The sequence below is a fragment of the Daldinia decipiens genome, assembly GCF_022478715.1.
Source record: "Daldinia decipiens strain CBS 113046 unplaced genomic scaffold F4813scaffold_8, whole genome shotgun sequence".
Taxonomy (NCBI): Eukaryota; Fungi; Ascomycota; class Sordariomycetes; order Xylariales; family Hypoxylaceae; genus Daldinia; species Daldinia decipiens.
Genome location: NW_026054551.1, coordinates 489,988 through 512,414, shown reverse-complemented (window position 1 = coordinate 512,414; position 22,427 = coordinate 489,988). Strand labels below are relative to the sequence as shown.

The 22,427-nt window shown below is 42.6% G+C and overlaps 8 protein-coding genes across 8 annotated transcripts; 5 read left to right on the top strand and 3 right to left on the bottom strand.

Moving 5' to 3' along the window:
* The first annotated feature begins 1,894 nt into the window (after nt 1–1,894).
* F4813DRAFT_326211 (tannase and feruloyl esterase) lies at nt 1,895–3,985 on the top strand. Its single transcript, XM_049241072.1, has 3 exons — nt 1,895–2,636; nt 2,753–3,367; nt 3,453–3,985. The coding sequence occupies exons 1-3, from the start codon at nt 2,030–2,032 to the stop codon at nt 3,908–3,910; spliced, it is 1,680 nt and encodes a 559-aa protein (XP_049101797.1). The 5' UTR covers nt 1,895–2,029; the 3' UTR covers nt 3,911–3,985.
* A 291-nt stretch (nt 3,986–4,276) lies between these two features.
* Nucleotides 4,277–5,930, top strand: F4813DRAFT_352113 (Thioesterase/thiol ester dehydrase-isomerase). The gene is made up of 2 exons (XM_049242489.1): nt 4,277–4,747; nt 4,837–5,930. Exons 1-2 carry the CDS (start codon nt 4,442–4,444, stop codon nt 5,653–5,655), a joined length of 1,125 nt encoding a protein of 374 aa, XP_049101796.1. The 5' UTR covers nt 4,277–4,441; the 3' UTR covers nt 5,656–5,930.
* F4813DRAFT_352111 (FAD/NAD(P)-binding domain-containing protein) lies at nt 5,931–7,883 on the bottom strand. Its single transcript, XM_049242488.1, has 6 exons — nt 7,769–7,883; nt 7,572–7,709; nt 6,781–7,504; nt 6,661–6,715; nt 6,424–6,613; nt 5,931–6,302 (listed from the first exon to the last, which is right to left on the bottom strand). The coding sequence occupies exons 1-6, from the start codon at nt 7,769–7,771 to the stop codon at nt 6,054–6,056; spliced, it is 1,359 nt and encodes a 452-aa protein (XP_049101795.1). The 5' UTR covers nt 7,772–7,883; the 3' UTR covers nt 5,931–6,053.
* A 1,941-nt stretch (nt 7,884–9,824) lies between these two features.
* On the top strand, nt 9,825–11,397 carry F4813DRAFT_326148 (putative dihydrodiol dehydrogenase). Its single transcript, XM_049241071.1, has 3 exons — nt 9,825–10,206; nt 10,265–10,331; nt 10,386–11,397. Exons 1-3 carry the CDS (start codon nt 10,048–10,050, stop codon nt 11,177–11,179), a joined length of 1,020 nt encoding a protein of 339 aa, XP_049101794.1. The 5' UTR covers nt 9,825–10,047; the 3' UTR covers nt 11,180–11,397.
* A 366-nt stretch (nt 11,398–11,763) lies between these two features.
* Nucleotides 11,764–12,960, bottom strand: F4813DRAFT_379624 (NAD(P)-binding protein; the record flags this gene model as incomplete). The annotated part of the gene is made up of 3 exons (XM_049245476.1): nt 11,764–12,636; nt 12,704–12,835; nt 12,916–12,960. The coding sequence occupies 3 exons, from the start codon at nt 12,958–12,960 to the stop codon at nt 11,764–11,766; spliced, it is 1,050 nt and encodes a 349-aa protein (XP_049101793.1).
* A 325-nt stretch (nt 12,961–13,285) lies between these two features.
* On the top strand, nt 13,286–15,272 carry F4813DRAFT_352100 (uncharacterized protein). Its single transcript, XM_049242487.1, has 3 exons — nt 13,286–13,902; nt 13,952–14,423; nt 14,480–15,272. Exons 1-3 carry the CDS (start codon nt 13,701–13,703, stop codon nt 14,946–14,948), a joined length of 1,143 nt encoding a protein of 380 aa, XP_049101792.1. The 5' UTR covers nt 13,286–13,700; the 3' UTR covers nt 14,949–15,272.
* Nucleotides 15,273–17,550: 2,278 nt separating this feature from the next.
* On the top strand, nt 17,551–20,109 carry F4813DRAFT_326089 (P-loop containing nucleoside triphosphate hydrolase protein). Its single transcript, XM_049241070.1, has 3 exons — nt 17,551–17,916; nt 18,074–18,675; nt 18,740–20,109. The coding sequence occupies exons 1-3, from the start codon at nt 17,673–17,675 to the stop codon at nt 19,820–19,822; spliced, it is 1,929 nt and encodes a 642-aa protein (XP_049101791.1). The 5' UTR covers nt 17,551–17,672; the 3' UTR covers nt 19,823–20,109.
* Nucleotides 20,110–20,510: 401 nt separating this feature from the next.
* F4813DRAFT_387314 (uncharacterized protein) lies at nt 20,511–20,825 on the bottom strand (the record flags this gene model as incomplete). The annotated part of the gene is made up of 1 exon (XM_049246544.1): nt 20,511–20,825. One exon carries the CDS (start codon nt 20,823–20,825, stop codon nt 20,511–20,513), a length of 315 nt encoding a protein of 104 aa, XP_049101790.1.
* Nucleotides 20,826–22,427: the final 1,602 nt, after the last annotated feature.

Below are 22,427 nucleotides of genomic sequence, written 5' to 3'. Positions count from 1 at the left end.
GTCTTTTGCATCCATCCTAAATAATAAATGAAAAGGGGTTTATGAACCAGCATGCCAATAAGTACACATCTATATAATATGATAGTAAATATTGTGTATGCAAGCACCGTTCCTATAAATGAGAACTTTCTTAGGACGAGATCATACAGTATAAAAGTAGTTTAGCTAAGGTATTGATATAGAGTGACTCTTGATATATATTAACCTAAGAAATAGAGGCACCATTTATATTAATTGAGTTAGTTTACGGTAACAAGTACTTGCCTAGCTGTTGTAAATAATAGTTTGAGATACACGTGACTGGGGAGTAGTCAGTAGGACTTGAAGTATACCAACAATATAGGCCAATATTACTTTAAGAATAGGAGAAATAGAAGATATATATATTAGTAAGTAAAGCAACAGTTTAGAAATACGTTTCATAAAATGGGAGTTATAACAAGTCGTACTTGATAATTGAAATTTCCACAACATGTAGTTCATTGTACTGATGATATCTTGGGATATATGAGTGAATCGATCTGTATTACGATTAGGCTAGGTCCCACAGCTCACTAGCGCCACGCTTTAATTACTAGCAAAGGAACGGCTTGCTGGAACTAAGAATTAGTCTCAGCCAATAAGAATATAATCGGGTTACTAAAAAGGCAAGCATTTAAGATATGAATGGTTATAGATGTTTGAAAATTAGGTACCTATGTATACGAATTTCTTAGACGCGAGTAAAGAGGATACTTTGATTACACGTATCTTTTCAGATCAGTCTGGCACTCCTTAATTCTAGACGTTTCGTGTAAGTGCGGTGCCCGAAAGGCGGGAGATGCGAAGTCACCTCTACTGTCGATATGCCATGATGCCTGCGTCATAATTCACATGTTGGGCGGCTTGGAAGAAGGTCAAATCCTGCAGTTACTCAGTCACTCGATCCTATTCTAGCCACGTAACGAGTAGGGCACATCGCTTTAGGTAACTCCTTGAGTCATTTCATTCGTACAATCCCGAGTTTCGGTTCTCTAATGCGCGGAGAGGCCATGCACGCCAGCATACCACGGGGACATGCGTTGCGGGATGGTGTGGAGAAAGGCTGCACCCAGAAATCTCCAATTCCCCGGATTGGATCTTAGTAGTAGGTAGGGTTACATGGTACAATGGGCTTGTTCGCATTCTCGAACTCGTGCTACTAGCGCCTTCACTAATAAGATCTATGATACAACTGTTTTCAACGAACAAAAGACTACTCTGTGCCCCGTGGAGTTTCTTCTTCTTCTTCACACAGTCGGCAGTACTATTACTGGACGTTATGAAACTAAGCCGAACAGCCGAGGCTCTTAGAATAAGCCTTCAAAGGTAGCCACATTATTCAGCTCTGTCTCTTCTAGACGAATAGGTGACATATTCAGCTTCCTGACAGAAAAATGAGAACGTCTCGTGCCACAAGCCTCTCATCTTTCTATACCGAGAATAAGCCCGGATCCAGTAGGCAGAGATCAAACATCCAAGATGATTGATTTATTTGACGTCATAGCCACCTCCCTGGATTGTGTAATGAAACACATTTTTGAAAAAAAAAAAAAAAAAAGATCTTCAGCAAGGCAGAGACATGCTAAAGAATGCTCTTATGCAAACGCCGTTTTAGGTCTTACATACCTAGAGCACCTCTCATTGGTCGCCTAGACTAAAAGTAGTGTGCTATTCTTAATTTTTCCTGGAATCATCCTGCGTATAGCAAGCTGTGTTGGAGCCAGAACATAGCTGAATACTTACCAGTCCGGCTAGAGCGGGTAGGTCAAGTGGTCAGATTTCCAATGGCCCCCTACGTCAATGTAGTCTGGGCGAATAATACAATAAGTAGCCTCTACAAGGGGGGCTATAAGCTTACAAAGAAATGTGCACATAAGCCTTGTCGTTGCCTCGGCGATTCAATATCTGTGACATGCCGGTCGACCTATAAGTATCTGCAAGCTTCTGCCAGCTATATGGAGTTATTGATCATCGGCAAGGCTACTCGAACTTTACCGCATTTATCCAAATGGCTACTATAATAGTTCCAGTTCTCTGGGTCCTGTTAAGCTTTTTTGCATATCATGTTAACAGTACGCCATATGCAAAGCGACCTCGTCAATCTGCGGGATGTACCGCAAACTACTTTAACGGAATTGTCCCTTCTGGTATCTCGATAGAGAGCGTCCAACATGTCACGAGCGGAACTTATATAGAGCAGGGAAATCTAGGCTATCCTACATTTGCATCTGGACTTCCGCCGCTCTGCGCCGTTATAGTCAAAAACGAGACAGCAAATTACCGCTTCGGAATGTTCCTTCCAGACACCTGGAACTCGAAGCTCCTTGTAATTGGGAGTTATGCGTTCCTCGGTGGCATCAACTGGCTCGATATGGGAGCTGGAGTGCAATATGGCATGGCTACTCTTGCTACCGACACTGGGCATAACTCGGGTCAAGGAGATATGACATGGCCGACTACTGAACAGCTTCGAGTCAACTGGGCTTACCAGGCAATGGAGGGTTCTATAACCCTAGGAAAAACGCTCATTCAAGCATACTACAACGACAAACAGATCGCGTATTCGTATTATAGCGGATGCTCAACCGGAGGTAGACAAGGCCTCAAACAAATCCGTAAGTAGTACCATAAATGATTCTACCCCTATTTGTTCTTTTTTCTTTCCGGAATATCGATTTCCAAATATATAGCTTACTTGTGAGGTGTAATATTCGCTTACTTATTGCCGTAGAGAGAGACCCTGATATGTTTGACGGGGCATTGATCGGGGCACCCGCGTGGGACACAAAGAATTTGATGCCTTGGATCTCCAAGCTCGCGACGTGGAATCTTCCTGAAAATGCCGACGGTAGCGTTAGTGACCAAAGTCTCTTCTCGCGGCTCCAGACAGAGGTGTTAAAGCAATGTGACCCTCTGGATGGCACGCAAGATGGGATCGTCAGCTCACTCTCGGCATGCAGAGAACAGTTTGATATTACCCAAATTAGCTGTGACGTATCAACAAATAAGACCGCCTGTTGGACCCAGGCACAGATAGAAACGGCGCAGAAGATGTACAGCGACTACATCACTGAGGGCGGAGAGCTCGTTTACAAAGGGTTGGATTACAGTTCCGAGGCGGAATGGGGGACTTTCCTGATGCCGGCCAACCCGAATGATTCTAATAACGTTAGAAGGGGCTTTGATGCGCAGTACGAACGAACATTCATGGACTATGGGAATAACTGGCAGATCACTTCATATAACGACAGCGTCGTGGACGATGCCAGAGCTCGTGATAAGACCTCGGTGCACGCCTCCGCAGATCAATTCGACCTAGGCAGCTTTCGAGGTAAAGGCAAAATTAGTACGTATGATCTAGACAACTGACCCCTCCCCTTTTCCCGAAATACTTCAATTATATAGACGCGAACTGACTTTTCGTAACACAGTTATGTATGGGGGGCTCGCAGACGCCACCGTACCAGTGCAACACACGACTCTGTACTACGACAGGACGATAGAAGCTATGGGAAGCGTTGACGACTTCTTCCGATACTTCCAGATTCCAGGCATGGGGCACTGTTGGGCTGGCCCCGGCAGTCCCAATTTCAACGTTCCGTGGATGATAGCTGGCGCGGGCCAGGCAGCGCAGGTACCACCCTACAACGCTGGATCTTCGGTCCCCGGCTACAAGGACAAGGAGCACGACGCCTTGCTAGCGTTGATGGACTGGGTCGAGAACGGCAATGCGGTGTCCCAGATCATCGCGACGGGATTCAGCTTCTCGGACTCAACCGGACAGGCGGTTGTCATGCATAGACAACGTCCTCTTTGTGCGTTTCCACGAACAGCAACATACGACGGCCAAGGTCCTCAGAACGATGCTTCTAGCTGGAAGTGTACGTGAGCGTTGGCAGGTCTTAACGGGTGCGCTACTATTTAAGCGGTGCCATACCATCCTCTTACAAGCTGTAGGAATTATAGTAGTAGCTAGCACTTTCGGAATAATTCGCGATATATGATATAAGAATACATATGGTGCATAGGTAGTATTATTTAAGGGTGGGCTGAACTATTCAGGTACATTATATATATATATATATATATATATATATATATATATAAGAACACTATGTAGTTAATAAGAAAATACCAACATGGTTAAATCTGTTCATGAGTATAATCAGGGGTATCACGTGACACATCTGCTTACCACTGACCCCTCGGTAAGTTTCTAATACGGTATAGTTGCTTATTCCTAATCCCGAGGTTATATTATTCCACGCCTCTTTTTTCCAGCTTGCTTATCTGCATCGCATCCCAAGGAATGTCTTATTTTGCTTCTTACCTACCTAGGTAGCTACTCATTGTTTAAATGGTGTTTCCGTATACCTTAGGTACCTAAACTACCTAACCTATACCTCGTACTACAGCTAAAATGCCGTCAAACGAGCGCCTCCCAGCCCAGGAGGTTTTCAGATTGGCCGCTCTTCCGGACGAGGTCGAGAATGGCAAGATCGTAAAACGGTATATGAGCCAACGGAGTGCATGGCATCCGGAAGGCGACGTCTCAATCGTGAGCGAATGCGTATACTCGGCATTGAAAACTGGGCCTCCAAATCGAAAAGTGGCGTTCGGTGGACACGTGTACAGCCAAGCGGGAATAGCTGCATCTAAAGCCCTTGTGGATATGCAATCTTCGCGGGCTGGTGCTTCTCGCAGGGAGGTTAGTGTTGGTATTCATGTAAGTCATCCAAGCTCATCGACATAGTCCATTCTAGCAAATAGACGTAGGACGTAGGCCGTAGGGGCTAGGCTTGCTGATAGACGTAGACTATTCATGGGTACTTTTCGGAACCTGGTCTTATAGATAGGCCATTTATATACAGTGTCACTACTCTGGCGCCAAACCCTTCATTTCCAAATTTTCTAGTCACGGTGCGACAGCCTCTATCGTCGAGCACAAATCCAGCAGGAGACCATTTCCCTCTTGCCGACGCCGAGCTTCCCCTTGGCCCAGTTTGCTTCAACGCTCTAGTATCCTTTAGACCCTCTGTAGTTTCACAGCATGTAGCCCAGGAACTGCCAGCGCAGACGCGGTTCGCAGATATCCTGAGCTCCCGGCCCCCTTCGGCATGGGATCCGGCGCCACATATCGATATCGCCAAGACCGTAGGCGAGTTTCCGATGCGGAACCCTGGGACCTTTCCCGTAGTCGATATGAAAAAGGTCGACCTCGCCGCCTTTAACGAGGGTAAACCGCTTCACGAGCGGCGGGAGCTTTTGCTATATCGGCTGCTTGCCCCTTTGCCCGTGGATCACCCTGATTCGCACATTTGCGCTCATGCGTACGAGGCGGATAGAAATGGGTTGCTCATGATAGGCAACCATGTCGGGTTCGGGTACAACTTTGGTCGCGCCGCTAGTCTGAGCTATTCTTTTATGGTGCACGTCAATCCCGAGGACGCGGTAATGTCATATGGCGAAGATGAGTGGTGGATTCAAGAAGCGTGCTTCCCTCGACTTGAAGCTGGGAGGGGGGTCATCATGAGCAAGATCTGGAGCCCGAAAGGTGTGCATGTCGCCACGGAATACCAAGATGGCTTGTGCCAACGCCAATGGAAACCCGGCGAGAGAAAGGGGAAGTTGTAGAACGATAACCCCCTCGATACCGATATTTTACGCCTAGTACGATCGTTGTTAAAGTTGATAGTGAGGGTAGCCATTGGCGCCAGTTAGGTATAGGTTTTGATTTTTCTAGATGTTCAAATGTTTACAAGAGTACGTAACCTAGGTAAACGGCCAAAGATTAAAGGTTATCAAACGAAGTATATCTTGTACATATTCAGCGCTGAGATTCTTTTCACGGAAGATACATAGCAGAATAGTTCACAAATATATCCAATATCAAGAAGTGGTTCTGGATTTCTCATTGACATCGAACCGTGAAAAGCCTCCAATCAAAGTTGCTTAGATTCATTATATGCATCGAGCGCAGCGAGATTGCGTGCCTTGTTCGCGCTTTGGATTGTCCGCGATTCTCTAAAGGTTCAATTCTCAAGTGCAGTACCGCTATTGTCTAAGTCCGAATCTTTCCCCTGAAGAATGATAAAGGGGTTCTCGCTAACAGCCTTATCGACTTCCACACATGCATCATAGCCATATAACCAGGGTTGCACCCGGGGACAACACCAGCGAATTGGAAAAGGGGCTGTCTTGACTTCCATGTCTATCTGCGATAATAGTAACTCATCTCGTGCCCGTTGCCTGGGGCCATCGATCATATGAAATACGTCGCGCTGGTAATCGTCAGCAAGCATTTTTATAAGGTTATCATATAGCATCCAGAGGTGATAATCCTAAGAATCTTGATACGTATGGCTCGGTCTTTCTAAAAAGAAAAAAAACAAATAAACTTACTTGTCCGAAGGTTTCCTTCACAATAGCGTCTCCCCGTGGTTTTCGAAGTTGCTCGTACATCCTCAACACCTTGCCGATCTGCTCCTTAGATTGGATATATCCTAGTAAGCGGCCAAGAACGGCACCGTCTTCGATAGCAGAGTTAGCCCCCTGGCCGAGGTACGGCAGCATAGGATGGCAGGAGTCGCCGCTTGGATAATGAATTAGCTTAGGTAGGCTAGCAATGGCAAAACTTACACAAAGGCGAAGTTGCTATTGGGAGACTCGTGGATCCATCTCCGCATTTCTTTACCTAGAATCGGACTATCGTTAGATTTCTGGTATTATGAAGTAAGACAAGTATAACTGAAAACTCACGATGCATCAACTTCCACTTTTTAACAGAACTAACGAGTCCCAGAAACTTGCTCAAGATCGGATCCCAATTCCTAAAAAGCGCCCTCATCTCCTCTACAGAGCCTGCTTGACGACTGATACCATTTGGTAAGTCGTCCGGGGCCATCAGCACCAGATTAAACTCAGTTCCTCCTCGGAGCGAGTATCCAACAACATGTGACTTGGGGCCCATCCAGATATTGCACTTTGGGCTGCTTACCCATTCCCTCAACTCAGGATCCTGAATTTGATCCAGTTTGAGAACTAATCGATATGCCAAATCACCGGTCGGTCTTGGGACGCCTTCAAAGTCTTTGGGGAGGAACTGTGCCCGGCAAAAAGACCACAGACCATCGGCAGCAACAACCAGATCTCCCCGTATTTTCGCCCCGGATTGGCTTGTGACCTCCCCCGTCTCGAAATTCACGCCGCTGATCCTCACTCCAAATCGAAATTGTACACCGAGTTCTATAGCACGTGCGTAAAGTGCGGTTTGGAAATCAATCCGGTGCAACTCGATGAAAGGAGCACCATATCTTGCTCGTATCTTCTCTTTCCAGTTTTCCTCTACAACTAAGACCTCACCAGAGTATCGGCGGACGGTTAAAGATGTAGGCTCAGCAGCCGAAGCCCACAAGTCGTCCGAAAGGCCCCAGCGTTGTAGTATGCGTGAAGAATTTGGCGTAATTTGTATCCCAGCCCCGATCTACAATGGTGTAAGAAATAAGAAAAGAAATCTTATGAATGAATGTATTTCTGCATGATCGTGTTACCTCATGAAGCCCTTCTGCTGTCTCGAATACAGTTACATTGTGGCCAGACAATGCAGTTTCTATAGCAGTTGCGAGACCGCTTATTCCAGCACCTATGATAACAACATCCAGGCGGACAGGTGGATTGAGAGCCCCAGCCTGAAGCTCACTTGTTAGTGTTTACTCTCCCTATATAGACTTAGATAGGTATAACGTACCATTCAGAATCGGAAAGCTACTAATATCTCAATAACTTCTCTCTCGGAATTAGCATAACTAATATTATTGTTACTTTCTGCACGACTATAATGTACGAGACGATGAGAAGGAACTAATTACCCCAACATATTACGCTTAAGGCGAAAATGGAATATACTTGGCCTCTATATTACTGTGCTCCCCCGCTTCCCGGTTAATTCGCCCGCAGAAGCTAGGTAGGTAGCATCGCCCAAAATTATTATCGGAGAAGCACATCCTCCATTCTCGTTCCACCACGGTCCGGAATTTGGATCGGTACAATTATGAGGCTCTTAGTTAAATTATATACTCGTTTATAAGTTATTGTAAATGCGTAGAGAAGCTAGACATAATAGGGCCTAGAGCGGCTCCTTTTTACCTATGATGACGGTAGTAAAGTCGCACCAGCCGGCACCGAGTTTCTCCAATAGTCTGTTTCCCTAAGCTTCTCATGCCGCCGTATCAGTCTCGACGGTACAAGGTCCCTTCTTTTCTTCTCGTGCACGCGTCCCAGAAATACGACTATGTACGCGTCTAGTACGGTTAGCTTAGGCCCAAATATGAAAGTCAACTTGCCCTCCTCGGCGGGGACGTTTTATATCCGTCGGCTACGTAATAGGAAATCATGACGCTCTCGGGCACATCACCTTTTGCATTGGCATTAAGTGAGTAAAGCTAGCTCTTCTGCTTCAGCTTTAATTCCAGCCGTCCGTTCTGGGGTCTCGTGCGCATTTCATAGGTCATCCGCACTATGATGGCGCAGACGGAATAAAGCAGAAGTATACAAAGTGAAAAGGGGTTAAAAACTTTTTAGAAGTCATAGCGAAGTGAAACCAACCTAGGTAAGATGCTATGTTATACTCTCATAATGCCAGCGTGTCATTATCAATCATGTGTTACCCTTTGGGAAGGCATTGGTATCCTACAACATGAGGAATGGGTATTTCACAACTGGGGCAATGTTTAACGAACCCCTGTGACTTAATAATCGAAATTAAAGTAATTGCCAACGCGTTCTCAAGATCTGCTTCATAATGTATTCTATTTGACTGAGTAGTAGCTACCTAGAGGTAGTCCCCAAATCGCTGTTTGACTGACAATAAAGGCATCGGTAAATTTAGGGCTTGCGAACACGATATAGAATATGCAAACTCTCTTCGAAGCACCGGGTGAGATGACGGACCCATCATAGCCAGACTATTACACGGCCCCAAACTAAAATTTCTTCCCTGGCATACTATCAGTTTTCTCTTTCTTCCTGCTTAGTAGCTCCTCTTCCTCTCGCTGGATATCGGCGTCGACCTTTGCGCCCCGCGAAGGCTCGTTTCCGTGCATTGTCGCCTATAGTCACAAGTATAAGCAAGGAGAGACTAGTAAATCGAACTTCGTCTCCTTAAAATAACATACGCTGTAAGTAGGATCGTGCTTGTATCGCTCAGCAACATCATCCTGGGTCTGTGCTCAACAAGAGGTTAGAGCTAGTATCAAATAAAATAACTAATGTTTTATGAGCTTGCTTGTCGGACGTACATTCTCGTAGAGCATTTGGTTCATTGCTTTGTTTTGATCCTCTGTGAGCAATGCATTAGTAGCAGGATAGAAACCATGATGAGTTGTAACATACTAGGCCTATAACCTTGGGCATTGGTTATATGATGCTTATTTTCGTTTGCTATATCCGCTCGGCCATAGTTGACCTGGTCGCCTTGCTCATAAACACCAGAACTTCCGTGGCTACCAGCCATGATGATATTCTCAACGATATTCTGTACCTAAGGTATACAACTGTTCAAGAATTGATAGCAGATAATTAGACAAGGAATATGCAAGGAATATGCGCTTGGAGTTTAGCAAAGTCAATTGCTTGGAGTGAAGTTTCACCACGCTTTTATGGACGTTACTGATATATATATACCATACTGCGCACAGTCTGTCCTACTGTCGTCCCTCAGAAATCAACGTCATCATTGCGACGTTTCTAGAGCAGCTATTCCGTACCGCTTATCGCTTAGATCGATCCAAAAGGTTAAGGGGCAAATGGCTCTTATTTAATGCTGATCTGTCCGAACCTAGATGTTATGATTTCGAACTGTTGCAGTTAAATGATGTCATGCATCGACATTATGACAATACATAGACTCGTTAAGATCCAACCGTGGAACCAGATTGGATCACACAAAGCTCACTGTGATTCACAAAAATTAGCACTCGCTCCTCAACTATAGGACCCTTGCTCTGGGTAAAGAGATAATTGCTCAAAATGATATTTCCTCCATCTCTATCGATTATAGCGACCGTCGTTGCCCCTCTTTTCGTTCTCCTCTTGTCGGCAGTCTCGGTAAACGCAGATAGGTATATCTCGCGAGTCCATGATATACCTAAAATCGGCTTAGGCACTTGGCTTTCCGATAGAAAAAAGGTAGAATATCTCAATTGAAGTGGAATATAATCAATGGTGTACTTATAGTATTATATAGGTTGCCCACGCTGTTGAATATGCCTTAGATTCGGGATATAATCATATAGACGCCGCTCTCATCTATCGTACGAACTGTTAGTATCCCATTATTCGCGTGAATACTAATGTGTGATGCATAGGAAATGAAGACCAAACTGGCAATGGAATAGCTTGGGCAGGTGCTTCTCGAGAAGACATTTGGGTGACAAGCAAGCTGTGGAATGACCACCACCGCCCCGACCAAGTCCAAGAAGCAATCCAAAAATCGATATCAGACCTCGGCGTGGAGTATTTAGATCTCTACCTCATGCACTGGCCGGTCGCCTTTGTTCCTGGTGAGGGAACTAAGATAGATGAGGAAACATCTATCTTCGACACTTGGCGGGCCATGGAAGATCTTGTCAGAGCCAACTTGACTAGAAAAATTGGCATTTCCAATTTCGCCAAGAAGGACGTCGAGGATATTCTAGCCATGTGCACGATATGCCCATACGCACATGAATTCGAGACTCATCCTTACCTACAGCAGCAAGATTTCGTTGATTTCCACAAAGAGGTCGGCATCAAGGTCATTGCATACTCACCACTTGCGAACACAAATCCAACCTACCATAGTGGTGTCAGGCCCATCATGAAGGACCCATTATGGAACTTTATAGCTGCGAAAAAGGAAGCAACCGTGCCCCAAGTTTTGCTGGCCTGGGGTATCCAGAGAGGAACCACTGTGATTCCCAAGAGCGTTCACGAGCAATACATCAAGGAGAATCTCGAGGCATTGGATATAAAGCTTACGGAGAACGACATGAAGGCTATCGCTGCTCAAGATAAGAAGACGAGGATGAACGACCCTGGGAAAAGCTGGGGTATAAAGCTGTTCGCGGATTTAGACGATCCTACGGATCTAGACGGGAATGGGAAGAGCAAGGAGCTGTGAACGGGCCCAAAATATGACGTTTCGAATAGTGCTTGCACGTTCGGGATCGAGTGTCTTGAAGTCCTTAAAGGAGGGGATGTGATTTAACTTGAGATTATCTTACTCGCAATAATACTAAGAAGTTCCTCGGTGCGGTACTTATAATCCGCGGTCTAGCTAAGGGCCAGTGCCTAGGTTAGGTTAGTAAGTTTTAGTTCCAGCTGAATAATAGTTAATACAATTGTCTATACATAAGACTCAAGTAACAGGTCTATGCCCGACTCTTGAAACTCTGACTTTTACGCCTAGGGATTGCTTAGACATAAATTAAGGTATGGTAGGGTTTTAAAGCTGTTTTTTTTCTCCGACTCCCCTTTTCTCTCGCATTAGGTACTTGGTTAGTTACCTAGGTACCTATGACATTAAGTAGATAACTACCTAGGTTAGATGATTGATTAGAGGCCTAGTTCTATAGTAACGCCAGTGTCCTTTGACTTGCAGTCTCCAGAAAGGAAGAATTATATCATCGTATTACCGTCTCCTTGAATTCAGGAGCTGTTACTATACATAATAGGCTCCGTATTAGACCAACCCACCCCCTTTTATCATTTCCCCTTCTCCTTGAGCATGCCACTTGATCCGTGCTCCTTTCCCCACTTCGTGACTTTGGTGTCCATTTCCCATCTTATAAACACCATCACCACAAGAACCACCCATCCTAATAAAGTATTAATTAATCCCTTCCAAAAACCTCCGCGTGTAGAACCACCTAGCACGCTTGTCATCACAAGCCTGATGATGGTGCTTGTAGGTACCAGGTCCTCGCCGTTTTCTAAGCCACGAATTGCGCGGCGCGCAACCTCTTCTGGCTCCAGTATCTGATCACCCTCCTCGAGGGATTTCGTTAGATCAGTCTTGATGCTGTTCTCTTCTTCTAAGCCTTGAGTGGGCATGGTAGCGGGGAATACAGTATGCACACGCACACGGGGGATATTAGGGTGAGCGGCCGCGTAGAGGTTCATCTCTTGAGATAACGAGTCAGAAAGCGCACGGATAGCTGCCTTGGAAGGACTATAGGGCGTGAAGCCGGCAAAGCTGTAGAACGAAACGAACGAGCCGGTGAAGATGAGATGGCGCGCCGGTAGTGAAACCGTTTTTGTCTCTGGCTGAGACGTAGATTCTGCATGTCTCTCAGAGTTCGTTGCATCCGGATTAGATCGTAGCCAGGCGTTGAGCACGGCGTGTGCCATGTATGCACACGAGAAATAATTGCTGTCCATCATGGTCTGAAACTGCTCTGGCGGGGTATCGATATAAAGTGTCGCATGCGCGCTGCCGCTGCAACACCAAACAACATCGGGTGGTAAGCCATGATTCCACGCGATAGCTTCAGTAACCACGCGAGCGCACTCGGCAGAAGTGGTCACGTCAGCGCTGATGTAGTGGAAACGTTGTGTCTCAGGCGAGCGGGCGCCTTTCTAAGTGAAAGTCATTAGCTCATCGACATAAATTAAGAATGAATAGATTAATGGGATGATGCCTTACTGAAATATAGGCAACGCCTTCTTGTAACTTGGCTTCGTTGCGCGCAACGATAATAACGTTGGCGCCTTTCTCTGCCAATTGGCGGGCAGCGTTCAGGCCAAGACCTCTAGAAGCACCAGTTATAAGTACTGTCTGTAAGAAGCTTAATGTTAGACAACAATGTTAAATAACAAGAACGAGGGTTTGAGTTTGGAAAATAAAGAAAGGCATACTCGTCCTTCAACTGGGAACTCATTCCGAGATAAAAATGACCCCATCTTGCCCGCACCTCGAGTAATTGGTATTTGGTATTTCAATTACTAAGACCTTTGTAACTAACGACGAGGTCTAATGACGAAGTTAAGAAAGACGACGATGTTCTGCTTACTTCAGAAAAGGTGGTTGACTTCTCTAATGTTTGTAGGTTTAAAGGGTTCCAATTTTACTCAAGCTCTTAACCAATCAGGCTTCTTTTTTAAATGAATCCTAAGTACAAACGCCTAGGTACTGTGGGAAGGAGCAATGATAAGGAAGGGCATATATAAGATTTCCACCACTCAAAAGTGGAGTATTGGAATCTTTTCTAATACAACATTGTTTTACCCCCAGCATACCAGCATCCAATTATCTACAGCACCTAGTAACCTAAATTCTAGACGCAGAAGGATCATGCAGGATATCAATAATATAAGCTTACCCCTTGTTTTAATTGGACAACCGCCACGTTATCCGCGTACGGTGCATGAGGTTTGGGGGCTGCGTAGCATTTTTCATGATATAGTTCGTTGCGACAACTATTACCCTAGGATTCTCTCGTTACCCCTCCGTCACTCACGATAGCGTAGATTGGTATAGCTTCGCAGTTGTGCCGCACAATCTAGCTTATTATTAGGAACGTATGATGGATGTTGCCTACCTTAGTAGCACCTCCATGGCGACGATATACCCATGGACGAGTGTCCGAGATTTTCTACTTCTTTTTGTTTAGCTATAATCACGACTGAGAGTTCACAAGATCATGGCACCTATCCCAGAGCCGTCTGAGAGCAGCGGGGATGCGACATTGGCTGTTAGCGGAGTCGTTATTGTACTTGCTCTTCTATCGGTTGTTCTGCGATTCTACACTCGAAGGTTCACTCGGTTAGGCTTAGGAGCAGATGACTGGTTAATCTTGGTCGCTGTCATCGCAACCCTTTTGACAGCTGTACTTCTCCTCTGGGGTATGTTCAGCAACTATCGAGATAACCATCCTCTTAACAGCTGTGATAGGTAACAGCGTCGATCCGGACGGCCTCTGGGTTTCGGAAAACACTGACCCAGACTACCTTTATACAGCTGAAGATGTCTTTTACCTTAAGCTTTCATTTGCATCTTCCATCCTATATTTCACCATTGCAGGCGCCACTAAGTTAGGAATATTGCTCATGTACTACCGCATCTTTGCTGTTAGTACCGCTTTTCGCTACCAATTATTCTTATCGGTTGCCTTGGTCATTGGATGGTGGATTGGATGCACTATAGCTACATTGACGAACTGTATCCCCCTCGAATGGAGCTGGAATAATAGCTTGGCTGACCCGAGATATTGCTTCAATTATAATATCTTCTGGATGGCATCGGGAGCTTGTGAGATCTTTCTTGACGTGTTGATCTTGACATTACCTATCAGCGTTGTCGTGAGAATGCGTCTATCAGCCAGGCGGAAGGTCACCGTCTCGATTATTTTTCTCCTAGGCGGGTTGTACGTTACCTCCTGTTGTGTCCATTTCAGGGGCTTTAAACTAATATTCCTTATAGTACTATTGTGACGGGTCTGATCAAGGTAATTCTTGGCTACCCACCTAATAGCCGTGTCCCATCATATTCGAACACCGAAGTGTGGACGACTGTGCATGCTGGCCTAGCCATCGTATGTGCTAGTCTACCTATATTCAGACCCTTGGTTAGGCGAATTTCCCAGTTGTCACTCATCTCTAAGGCATCAACCCTATTTCCTGTTCGGCATTCTTCAAAGCAACCAACCCCCATCTCTCTGGAGATGATATCTGAGCCGTCTACCTACCAGAAAGCGTCGGTGGGGGGGCGAAATGCAGGCTCCTTGCGTGAAGATGAGGAGGGGTTTTTCTTAGGATTACCCCGGATAGAAGCGGTAGAAAACAGCACAGCATCTCTATCCGCCCAGCTAGCTAGGTTTATTGAACAAGGCGAAACGATTAATACGGGTCAGAATTTACAAATGGGAGAGGCCGTTAACCAGGTACGATAGGTACCTACTCTAAGAAAATAAAGAAACCAAATAAGTGCTACCTAAGCAGTTTCTGACATTATATGATATGGTTGTACTACCCAAAGGTACCAAATCTCTACTATTCAACCTACATGTGTTAGGTTGTTCTTTTTGGCATTTCAATCACATGATGTATTAAAAAAACGCTATATATCTTTTGAAAGGGTGCCTTGCATAGGTAAGAGTTAGCAATTTCTGATAACATTGAGACACATCAAAGGTTCTAGACCCTCAAATGTCTAATGCTCCCAATATCCTAGATAGCTACTTTAGGTAGATGTATAAAGCAATTCAAGAGACAATGAATTAGTCACAAAGTTGATTCAATTATATTTTGGCTTAGTAGAAAGACGGGTTCTATAAGCTTCCTCAGCATAATATAGAATCTAACATCTCCCGTTCTAGTCAGGCAGTTGTCCCCATATCCAGTGCAAGATTTGGGGCTCTTTCTCGAGTCATAGACCTTTATATTCCACAGAAGTACTCTTATATGGTAAACATGTATCTCTTGATTGACTTATGGTATTATATCGTGGTTTATGTTTATTGTTCTTTATTAAATCTCATTTCTTTCGGCGCATTGATAGTCTTATCATCTTTAGTCCGCTATTAGGCACCCATATAAGTGCCTAAGAGTTATGTAAGTCAAAGCACCCTTACAGGGGCCACCCTAGTGGGGGCCACCTTAAATTTTTAAACCTTCAAAATAAGTACTTTAACTTTAATTTAACGTTATTTAATTAAATTAAATTTAATTAATAAAACTTTATTTTTTAAATTAATATTAAAATTATTGATTATAATTATATTATTTGATTTTTAAACCTTTAATTGTTCTTTTTTTTTTTATAATAATTTTAATATTTATAAACGTTAAATTTAGATTAAATAATATTTTATGCTGTTTTTGCAATTTTGTATTTATTAATACCTTTTTTAAATATTTGGCGTAAATTTTTATTATAGCTAATTTTATAATAATTTTATTAAAGGTTTTACCAATCTTATTAAATAAAAGTTTTATTGCGGATTTAATAAATATTATATTAACTTTAAATAACTTTTTAATTAAAATATTAATATTTATAAATTTAAAAGTGTTATTAAAGGGATTAAGGCTATATTTTCAATAAAATTAAGCTTTTTTAAGTTAGAAATAAGGCTTGAAGGGGCCGGGATAGTATTAAGAGCCTCTTAAAGCATAAATTAGTAATTTAATAACTTATTTTAATTTTTAAAATAGATTCTTGTAGTTTTTTAATTAATTAATATATTATATTTAATTAAATATTTTTTTTATACTATTTAATAAATTGTAATAAATTTCTTTTTACCAGGATTAAAAATATAATATAATTAGTATACTTTAATAAGTTTATAATAATAACTTTATTTTATTAATAAAAATATACCTACATTAATAATTTATAAAACGTATAATAAATATATTGGGATAAAGATAATATAAATTTTATTTATAAAATATTTTTAAAAAAATTTTATTATAATATAATTATTGTAGCTATTAAGGATTAATAATTATTATTATTAACGATTTAATGGCTTTATTTTTTTTTAAAAAAACCTTATAAAACCATTTAAATGTAATATTATTATTAATTTAACTATTAAAAAACATAATAAATTTTTAACCTTTAAATTTAATATCCTTATTATTAAAAAACCATTATTATTATATATATTTATTTATATATATAATAAAGGGATTTAAAGATTAATTGTTGTTATTAATACATTTAATAATTAACGTTTAAGTTTTATTATTATAATCTTTAACCACGATATACTTTTTATAAATTTTATTAATAACTATCCTGTTGTTTTTAACCTTTTTTATGATTCTTATTTTGTTAACGCTATATGTATGCTTGGCCGGGATATTTTTGATTCTAAGGGTTTCAAATTAGTTAAAAAAGATATTAATATTATTAATTATAGTTTTATTAATTTATTTATAATCAATTAAATAGGCCTTAACCAATTTAATATTAAAATAACAAAATAAAAATTATATATATTAATATTTACTGAGGATATTAGATCGGTAATTATAAATTAATAATCTTTTTGCAATATTTTTAAATCGATATAAAAGAAACATATAGTTAATACGGTTTAATATAACGGCCTAATCGGCTAATTCCTTTTCTTAATACTTCAATAACTTCTAATATTTTTTTAAATAATCGTTTCGTATTTTACAACCTAATATTTGGTTTATAAAATAGTGTTGTAATATAAGGTGTTTTTTAAACGCTTGCCGTAAGGATGCGCTGTTGAGAATATTGTTTATTACTATAACGCAACGCAATTAAACTAAAAAAATAGACATTTTAAAATTGTAAAAAAATAAGGATTTAAATGATAAATTTTATTTTTTAATTAACTAAAAACTAATAAAATTATATAATAATTCGTATATGGACCTCATCGCGAACGCGTCGCGTTTTTGAGGTGGCCCCCACTAGGGTGGCCCCCGTAAGGGTGCTTTGACTTATAACATATTAGCCGTATAGTAAGGCTGCTATTGTCTTACCATTTATACTTATAAATAGTTGAGCATCTACCCGCCTAAACATGCAAATACACCACAAACACCTCTACGGAAATCAACACACCAGCATACATGCCCCATAGTAGATATTATCTTTAACATATCTCAGCTTACTACGACATAACGATATGGATAACTTTCAACCATCTCAGGCTACTGAACAGGACCCTCCTCCAAGTCTGGTCAGTTGGTGGTACGGACAACCTGACAATCAGGGTCAGTTACAATGGAGCACATCCACCAACGATAAGGAGGAGTTTTCAGACTTGCTAGCCCGTACTTCTAGCATTCCCATTATTCATCGTTCTGTTTTAAAACAGGGTACTTGGGAAACCTATTCCATTACCATCCAAGACCCAGTCATGAGAAAGAGTAAGTCTCCCGACGTCATTTCTTCAGGATATCACGTTTAGAACCATAATTCACACATACGATATGTACTAAAGCCGCCAATCTCTTCTCATATGAGATGGATGAGCTTTCTCGTAAACCTAGTCAGATCGCACAAAGCTAATTGTTATCATTATAGTTCTTGGCGACGTCCTCCGAAAGTATCAGGATCTCGACTTAAAGAAAGAGAAATGGACTTTCCGGCCTCCTTTCCAACCATTACTTGATCGTTGGAGAAAGATAGAAAGATATGCTACTAAAGCTAAAGCTGACCTTGAGGTCGCGAATGCATTAGAGAGATTGGTCTTCGTCCTGTCCCCAATCATCAAGCCCCTACTCCCCTCATCCAAAAACATTGACTTTGCGAACATCCAACACATATTTACTCCTGGTACCCTAGTCTTCAGTAAGAAACATCATGCTGAAACCGTCTCTCGAGTACTCAAATGCCAGCAAGCGAAACCCAGGAGGTGGGAGATTGGCGTGGAGCATGTGGATTGGAACGGCAAGGAATGTGGTTATCGAGAATATTCGTTCACAATTAAACAATTCGATGGCTACTGTGGAGTCACGGAGTTGGATGTATTTCCGATTTCATATTTGGCAGATGAAACTAAGTTTAGAGCAGCCTGCATTGAGAGAGGCCGTAAATTTGAGCAACTCGGAGGCTATAAGCTCATGATTTGCTGCAAAAAAACTAAGATATGGGACAGCAGAGATCGACGGTGGCAGATAAAACTAGTAAGTATCACGCTAAATATATATTTATACTACGGCATATTCTGTTACTTACCTCTTAGCAAAGGCTGGGTCGAAATTTTGTGTTGACGCATTTGCGTACTATGATAACCGAAATAGTGGCAAGCCCAAGCTACGGCCACTTGACGGCAATGGCAAGCATCCAGTAAAGGACGGTATCGAAGGATCAAAAACTGCGTCTGAATCCTTACCCGCTCCCTCGGTCAGAAGAAAGGAGCACCTACAACCCCTGACTGACGAACAACGACTCATGATACATCCTTGGCTTAGGTGTTTTGACCTTCAAACAAAAAGATGGTGTAAGGTCTTAATTGACGACTTAGAGGAGGCGACTTCGAACGACCTAGCCTTTGAGAAGCTACTCCTACCAGATAACGAGAAAGAGGCGTTATTGAATCTCGTCAAAGGAAAGCTCCTCGCTGGTGATCTAGGGAACAACGACTCCATCCAGAATCAGGGCCGCGGTCTTACATGCCTCATGTTCGGGCCTTCAGGAGTCGGTAAAACCTTCACAGCCGAGGCAATCGCTGATAAATTAAGCCTTCCTCTGTATTCCATGGTTGGGAAGAACCCCGGAGAAGCGTGTGAAGATTTACAGACATACCTGCAGCAGGGTCCGAAGCTCTGCCGCCTATGGGATGGCATTCTCCTCATAGAGGAGGCGGATTCTCTCATCGCTGCCCAGGATGGTGAACCCGTAATAGATGATGGTTATGAAGAGTTCGAAATATATGGTGAGTATGATTTTGTCCCGGTCTTCCTTTGGACACTTAAAAACTATACGGGCATATTATTCCTCACTGTCAACGAAGTTGGTGACATTGGCTCGGCCTTACGGCCGCATATCAATCATTTCATGCCCTATAGCTCCCTCGGCATACAGACACGCCGTCAAATTTGGCGGAACTTAATCGAGGACTCCGGGAAGGACAATTTCATACGCAGTTCCGAAGACATGGATGATGTGCTCAGCGAGCTATCGAAATTCGATCTTAACGGACACGAGATCAATAATCTTGTCAAAAGTGTTCGGATGATCGCACTTGGAAGCGAAGACAGCGACAACAAGGTATCTTTAGACACTCTATGTCTTCTTGCACATAATTGGGTTCAATCCCTAAGACCCTAAATGGGACTCATCACCTACAGATGGGTAGCTTGTCCTGAAGGTCGATCGACCAACCCCCTAAGTAATGGGGAACACAGTGTAGGTTCTAGAAATGCACCTAGAGCAGTATGGGTTGACCATAGCCGATCATTATTATTCATCCCAGCCATCCCATACGCCATTGCCGCGTTTCAGGTAATTAAGTGTAAGCTATTTAGATAGATCACACGCCTACTGGGTGTTAACGAACTCATCATCATTACTAGATAGCATTAGTATTATCAATTCTATTCCACTCCCTACAAGAGGGATTCAAGGAGAACTATGAATGCCGTGACTGTGAGCCAGAAAGTAAAAACAGATAATGAGATACCATACCTAAATAGCTCTTCTAGTGGGCTCCTTCTTGTAATATCGCTACCTCCTAGGCAGGCTATACATAGCATAAAATGGCAATCTGCTGATTCACAATGCAAATATCAGAGCAACAAATCATTCGCTCAAAACAGAATTATACTATTATTTCCACTTAAGTATTTAGCGCCGCCTGAAGACAACTTATCCCCTCGAAGTTGACAGAAACATATTGCCATACCCATATTTCCCTTGCGTCCCGTAGCGTATATCCAATGAGATTCCCCTAATACCCAAGAACTGTAAATCATCCCGAAACCCAAATAAAACCCGTGTAGCCAGCCAATATTAGACCTTACACCCGCTTGACATGGCTGCCCTTCCCGTCCGTTCCGCGCATCTTGCGTGTCCCCGCAGCCTTCTTCCCCGGTCTGCGTGTGATCTTGCCAACCAACTTCTCTGCGGCGCCCGCAATCTTATCGCTTAGGTGTGGCTTCCGCTTATGGTGGGTAGCTGGGGCTCTTGTCGCTCCGGTCTGCTTCTTGACACCGGCGTGGCGATGGGTGGTGGTGGTATTGCCACCTTGTCGCTTGCGTTCCGGCTCGGTGGACACGGTTAGGTGCACGCGTGGCTTGGAATGGCCAGTCGAGGCTCGTGTGGAAGCTGCCATGTTTGTGTGGAATGTGAGTTATAAATGGTGACCAGATACAAGAATTGTTATACGATGCAATTTTAGGTTTAATATTGTTGAATGTTTGATGCTGAGATATCAAGTTGATGATATATAGGAGGTTTGGTGGATGATGTCTAAGGGAAGTTGATATGATCTCGATGGTTTGAGTCAAATATCTTTTCATGGGGACGCTCGAGGCACCTTTCAATACTCAACCCTCTTTAAGGAAGATATGCACTAGGTATACTCGCATCTAATTAGTTGTTGTAAATCAGGGATGACGTCATGCTCGTTGTCAAGCAGGTTTGCTCTTTGGACACCTAGTCTGGTGACATACGTGGCGAACCATTTATATTTATGCTACTTATGAAATATTGAAAGTTATTCGGAAATAGTATTTGGTAGAGCAGTTGAGAACGGCCATTAGTTAATATCGTAAGGGATGACGACGTTAAGATAGTTTCTAAGAGATATCCAATAGGGGTGTCCACGTTAGCGTCATTTATAGATTCAAAATATAGAATATGGAAATATGATTATTTGGTAGTCTAAGGGTTGCCTAGAAAATAGACCAATGAACGACATAGCCTTCTATTTACTTATTAACCGTTAGATATTGCTGGTACTGTAGTTGAAAGAGTCAATAACTTGACTCTCTACTTAAGTATATTATACTTGATATTTAGGTATGTTATAGATGTTAGCCTTGAGTCTTGTAATAAATAGGTTAATATTTAGGCTTAAGTATATTTAGAAAATGTTGGATTAGCTTCGTCAAGTAAAGTCTTCTAAGAGACGAACAGTTCATCCATAATGTCAATCTCATATGAGCCCAAATGTCAAGACGCGACCTAGGACATATGCCAGTAGATAAGTATATCTGTAATTCAACTTGATAACTTTCACGGTAGGTTCTCTAACAGCGCCGATAGGCTGCCTACCTGCCTAGCGTAGTAATATTGCGCTCGGACCGTCGCCCGACTTATGTGGATGGATCAGCCCTGCAGATTATTAGACTTACAATATCGTCACTCGGCCTGGGCTAGTGGCATATCTCCAGAATGAAGCAATTCTATTAGTATTAAATTTGACCCCCCTGTGTAAACTTCCCCTGATCTTACTTGATCCTAAAAATTTCAACTCGGGCTCTCGGTGTAGTAGTTGGAAGGACCCCTAACCTCGGCGTTTGGAGTGATAAGAAAAGACTCGGCTATGACTGGGTTGACTGTATCATATGAACAGCTGTGGCCAACTGACAGCAGTTGTGCCACGTTGGCTCCTGAAAATACGATATTTACAAGCTCAGACAAATAATCCCCCATTGACAAGTGCTGTTCTATCAGTTAATAAAATGACAAACTTTGTCGTCCTACATCAAATCGGGCGTTTCTCCACTGGAAACGCCTCGAGCTACATTAGCACAAGGCTTTTTCTGTCCCGATGTCAGATGAGAATGTTTAAGCGAGTAGGATTTAGCATCTAGTATCGCCTCTAACACTCCGCCCCAATCAGCTCGTTAGTTGTCAGAGCTCTTCCCCAAACCCCGCCAATCAGTTATCAGCGGCAGCACACGTAGCTCACGTAGCTTGTTTCTTGTTA

Excerpts from the sequence above, each read along its gene's own strand:
- F4813DRAFT_326211 (XM_049241072.1), top strand. The coding sequence starts at position 2,030 with ATGGCTACTATAATAGTTCCAGTTCTCTGGGTCCTGTTAAGCTTTTTT. Across the intron at positions 2,637-2,752 it reads ACAAGGCCTCAAACAAATCC|AGAGAGACCCTGATATGTTT; the intron begins GTAAGTAGTACC and ends TTATTGCCGTAG. Across the intron at positions 3,368-3,452 it reads TCGAGGTAAAGGCAAAATTA|TTATGTATGGGGGGCTCGCA; the intron begins GTACGTATGATC and ends TTCGTAACACAG.
- F4813DRAFT_352113 (XM_049242489.1), top strand. The coding sequence starts at position 4,442 with ATGCCGTCAAACGAGCGCCTCCCAGCCCAGGAGGTTTTCAGATTGGCC. Across the intron at positions 4,748-4,836 it reads AGGTTAGTGTTGGTATTCAT|ACTATTCATGGGTACTTTTC; the intron begins GTAAGTCATCCA and ends TGATAGACGTAG.
- F4813DRAFT_352111 (XM_049242488.1), bottom strand. Across the intron at positions 6,716-6,780 it reads AAAGTGGAAGTTGATGCATC|GTAAAGAAATGCGGAGATGG; the intron begins GTGAGTTTTCAG and ends GTCCGATTCTAG. Across the intron at positions 6,614-6,660 it reads AATAGCAACTTCGCCTTTGT|CGGCGACTCCTGCCATCCTA; the intron begins GTAAGTTTTGCC and ends TCATTATCCAAG.
- F4813DRAFT_326148 (XM_049241071.1), top strand. The coding sequence starts at position 10,048 with ATGATATTTCCTCCATCTCTATCGATTATAGCGACCGTCGTTGCCCCT. Across the intron at positions 10,207-10,264 it reads GGCTTTCCGATAGAAAAAAG|GTTGCCCACGCTGTTGAATA; the intron begins GTAGAATATCTC and ends AGTATTATATAG. Across the intron at positions 10,332-10,385 it reads AGACGCCGCTCTCATCTATC|GAAATGAAGACCAAACTGGC; the intron begins GTACGAACTGTT and ends TGTGATGCATAG.
- F4813DRAFT_352100 (XM_049242487.1), top strand. The coding sequence starts at position 13,701 with ATGGCACCTATCCCAGAGCCGTCTGAGAGCAGCGGGGATGCGACATTG. Across the intron at positions 13,903-13,951 it reads AGCTGTACTTCTCCTCTGGG|GTAACAGCGTCGATCCGGAC; the intron begins GTATGTTCAGCA and ends CAGCTGTGATAG. Across the intron at positions 14,424-14,479 it reads ATTTTTCTCCTAGGCGGGTT|TACTATTGTGACGGGTCTGA; the intron begins GTACGTTACCTC and ends TATTCCTTATAG.
- F4813DRAFT_326089 (XM_049241070.1), top strand. The coding sequence starts at position 17,673 with ATGGATAACTTTCAACCATCTCAGGCTACTGAACAGGACCCTCCTCCA. Across the intron at positions 17,917-18,073 it reads AGACCCAGTCATGAGAAAGA|TTCTTGGCGACGTCCTCCGA; the intron begins GTAAGTCTCCCG and ends TTATCATTATAG. Across the intron at positions 18,676-18,739 it reads GACGGTGGCAGATAAAACTA|GCTGGGTCGAAATTTTGTGT; the intron begins GTAAGTATCACG and ends CTCTTAGCAAAG.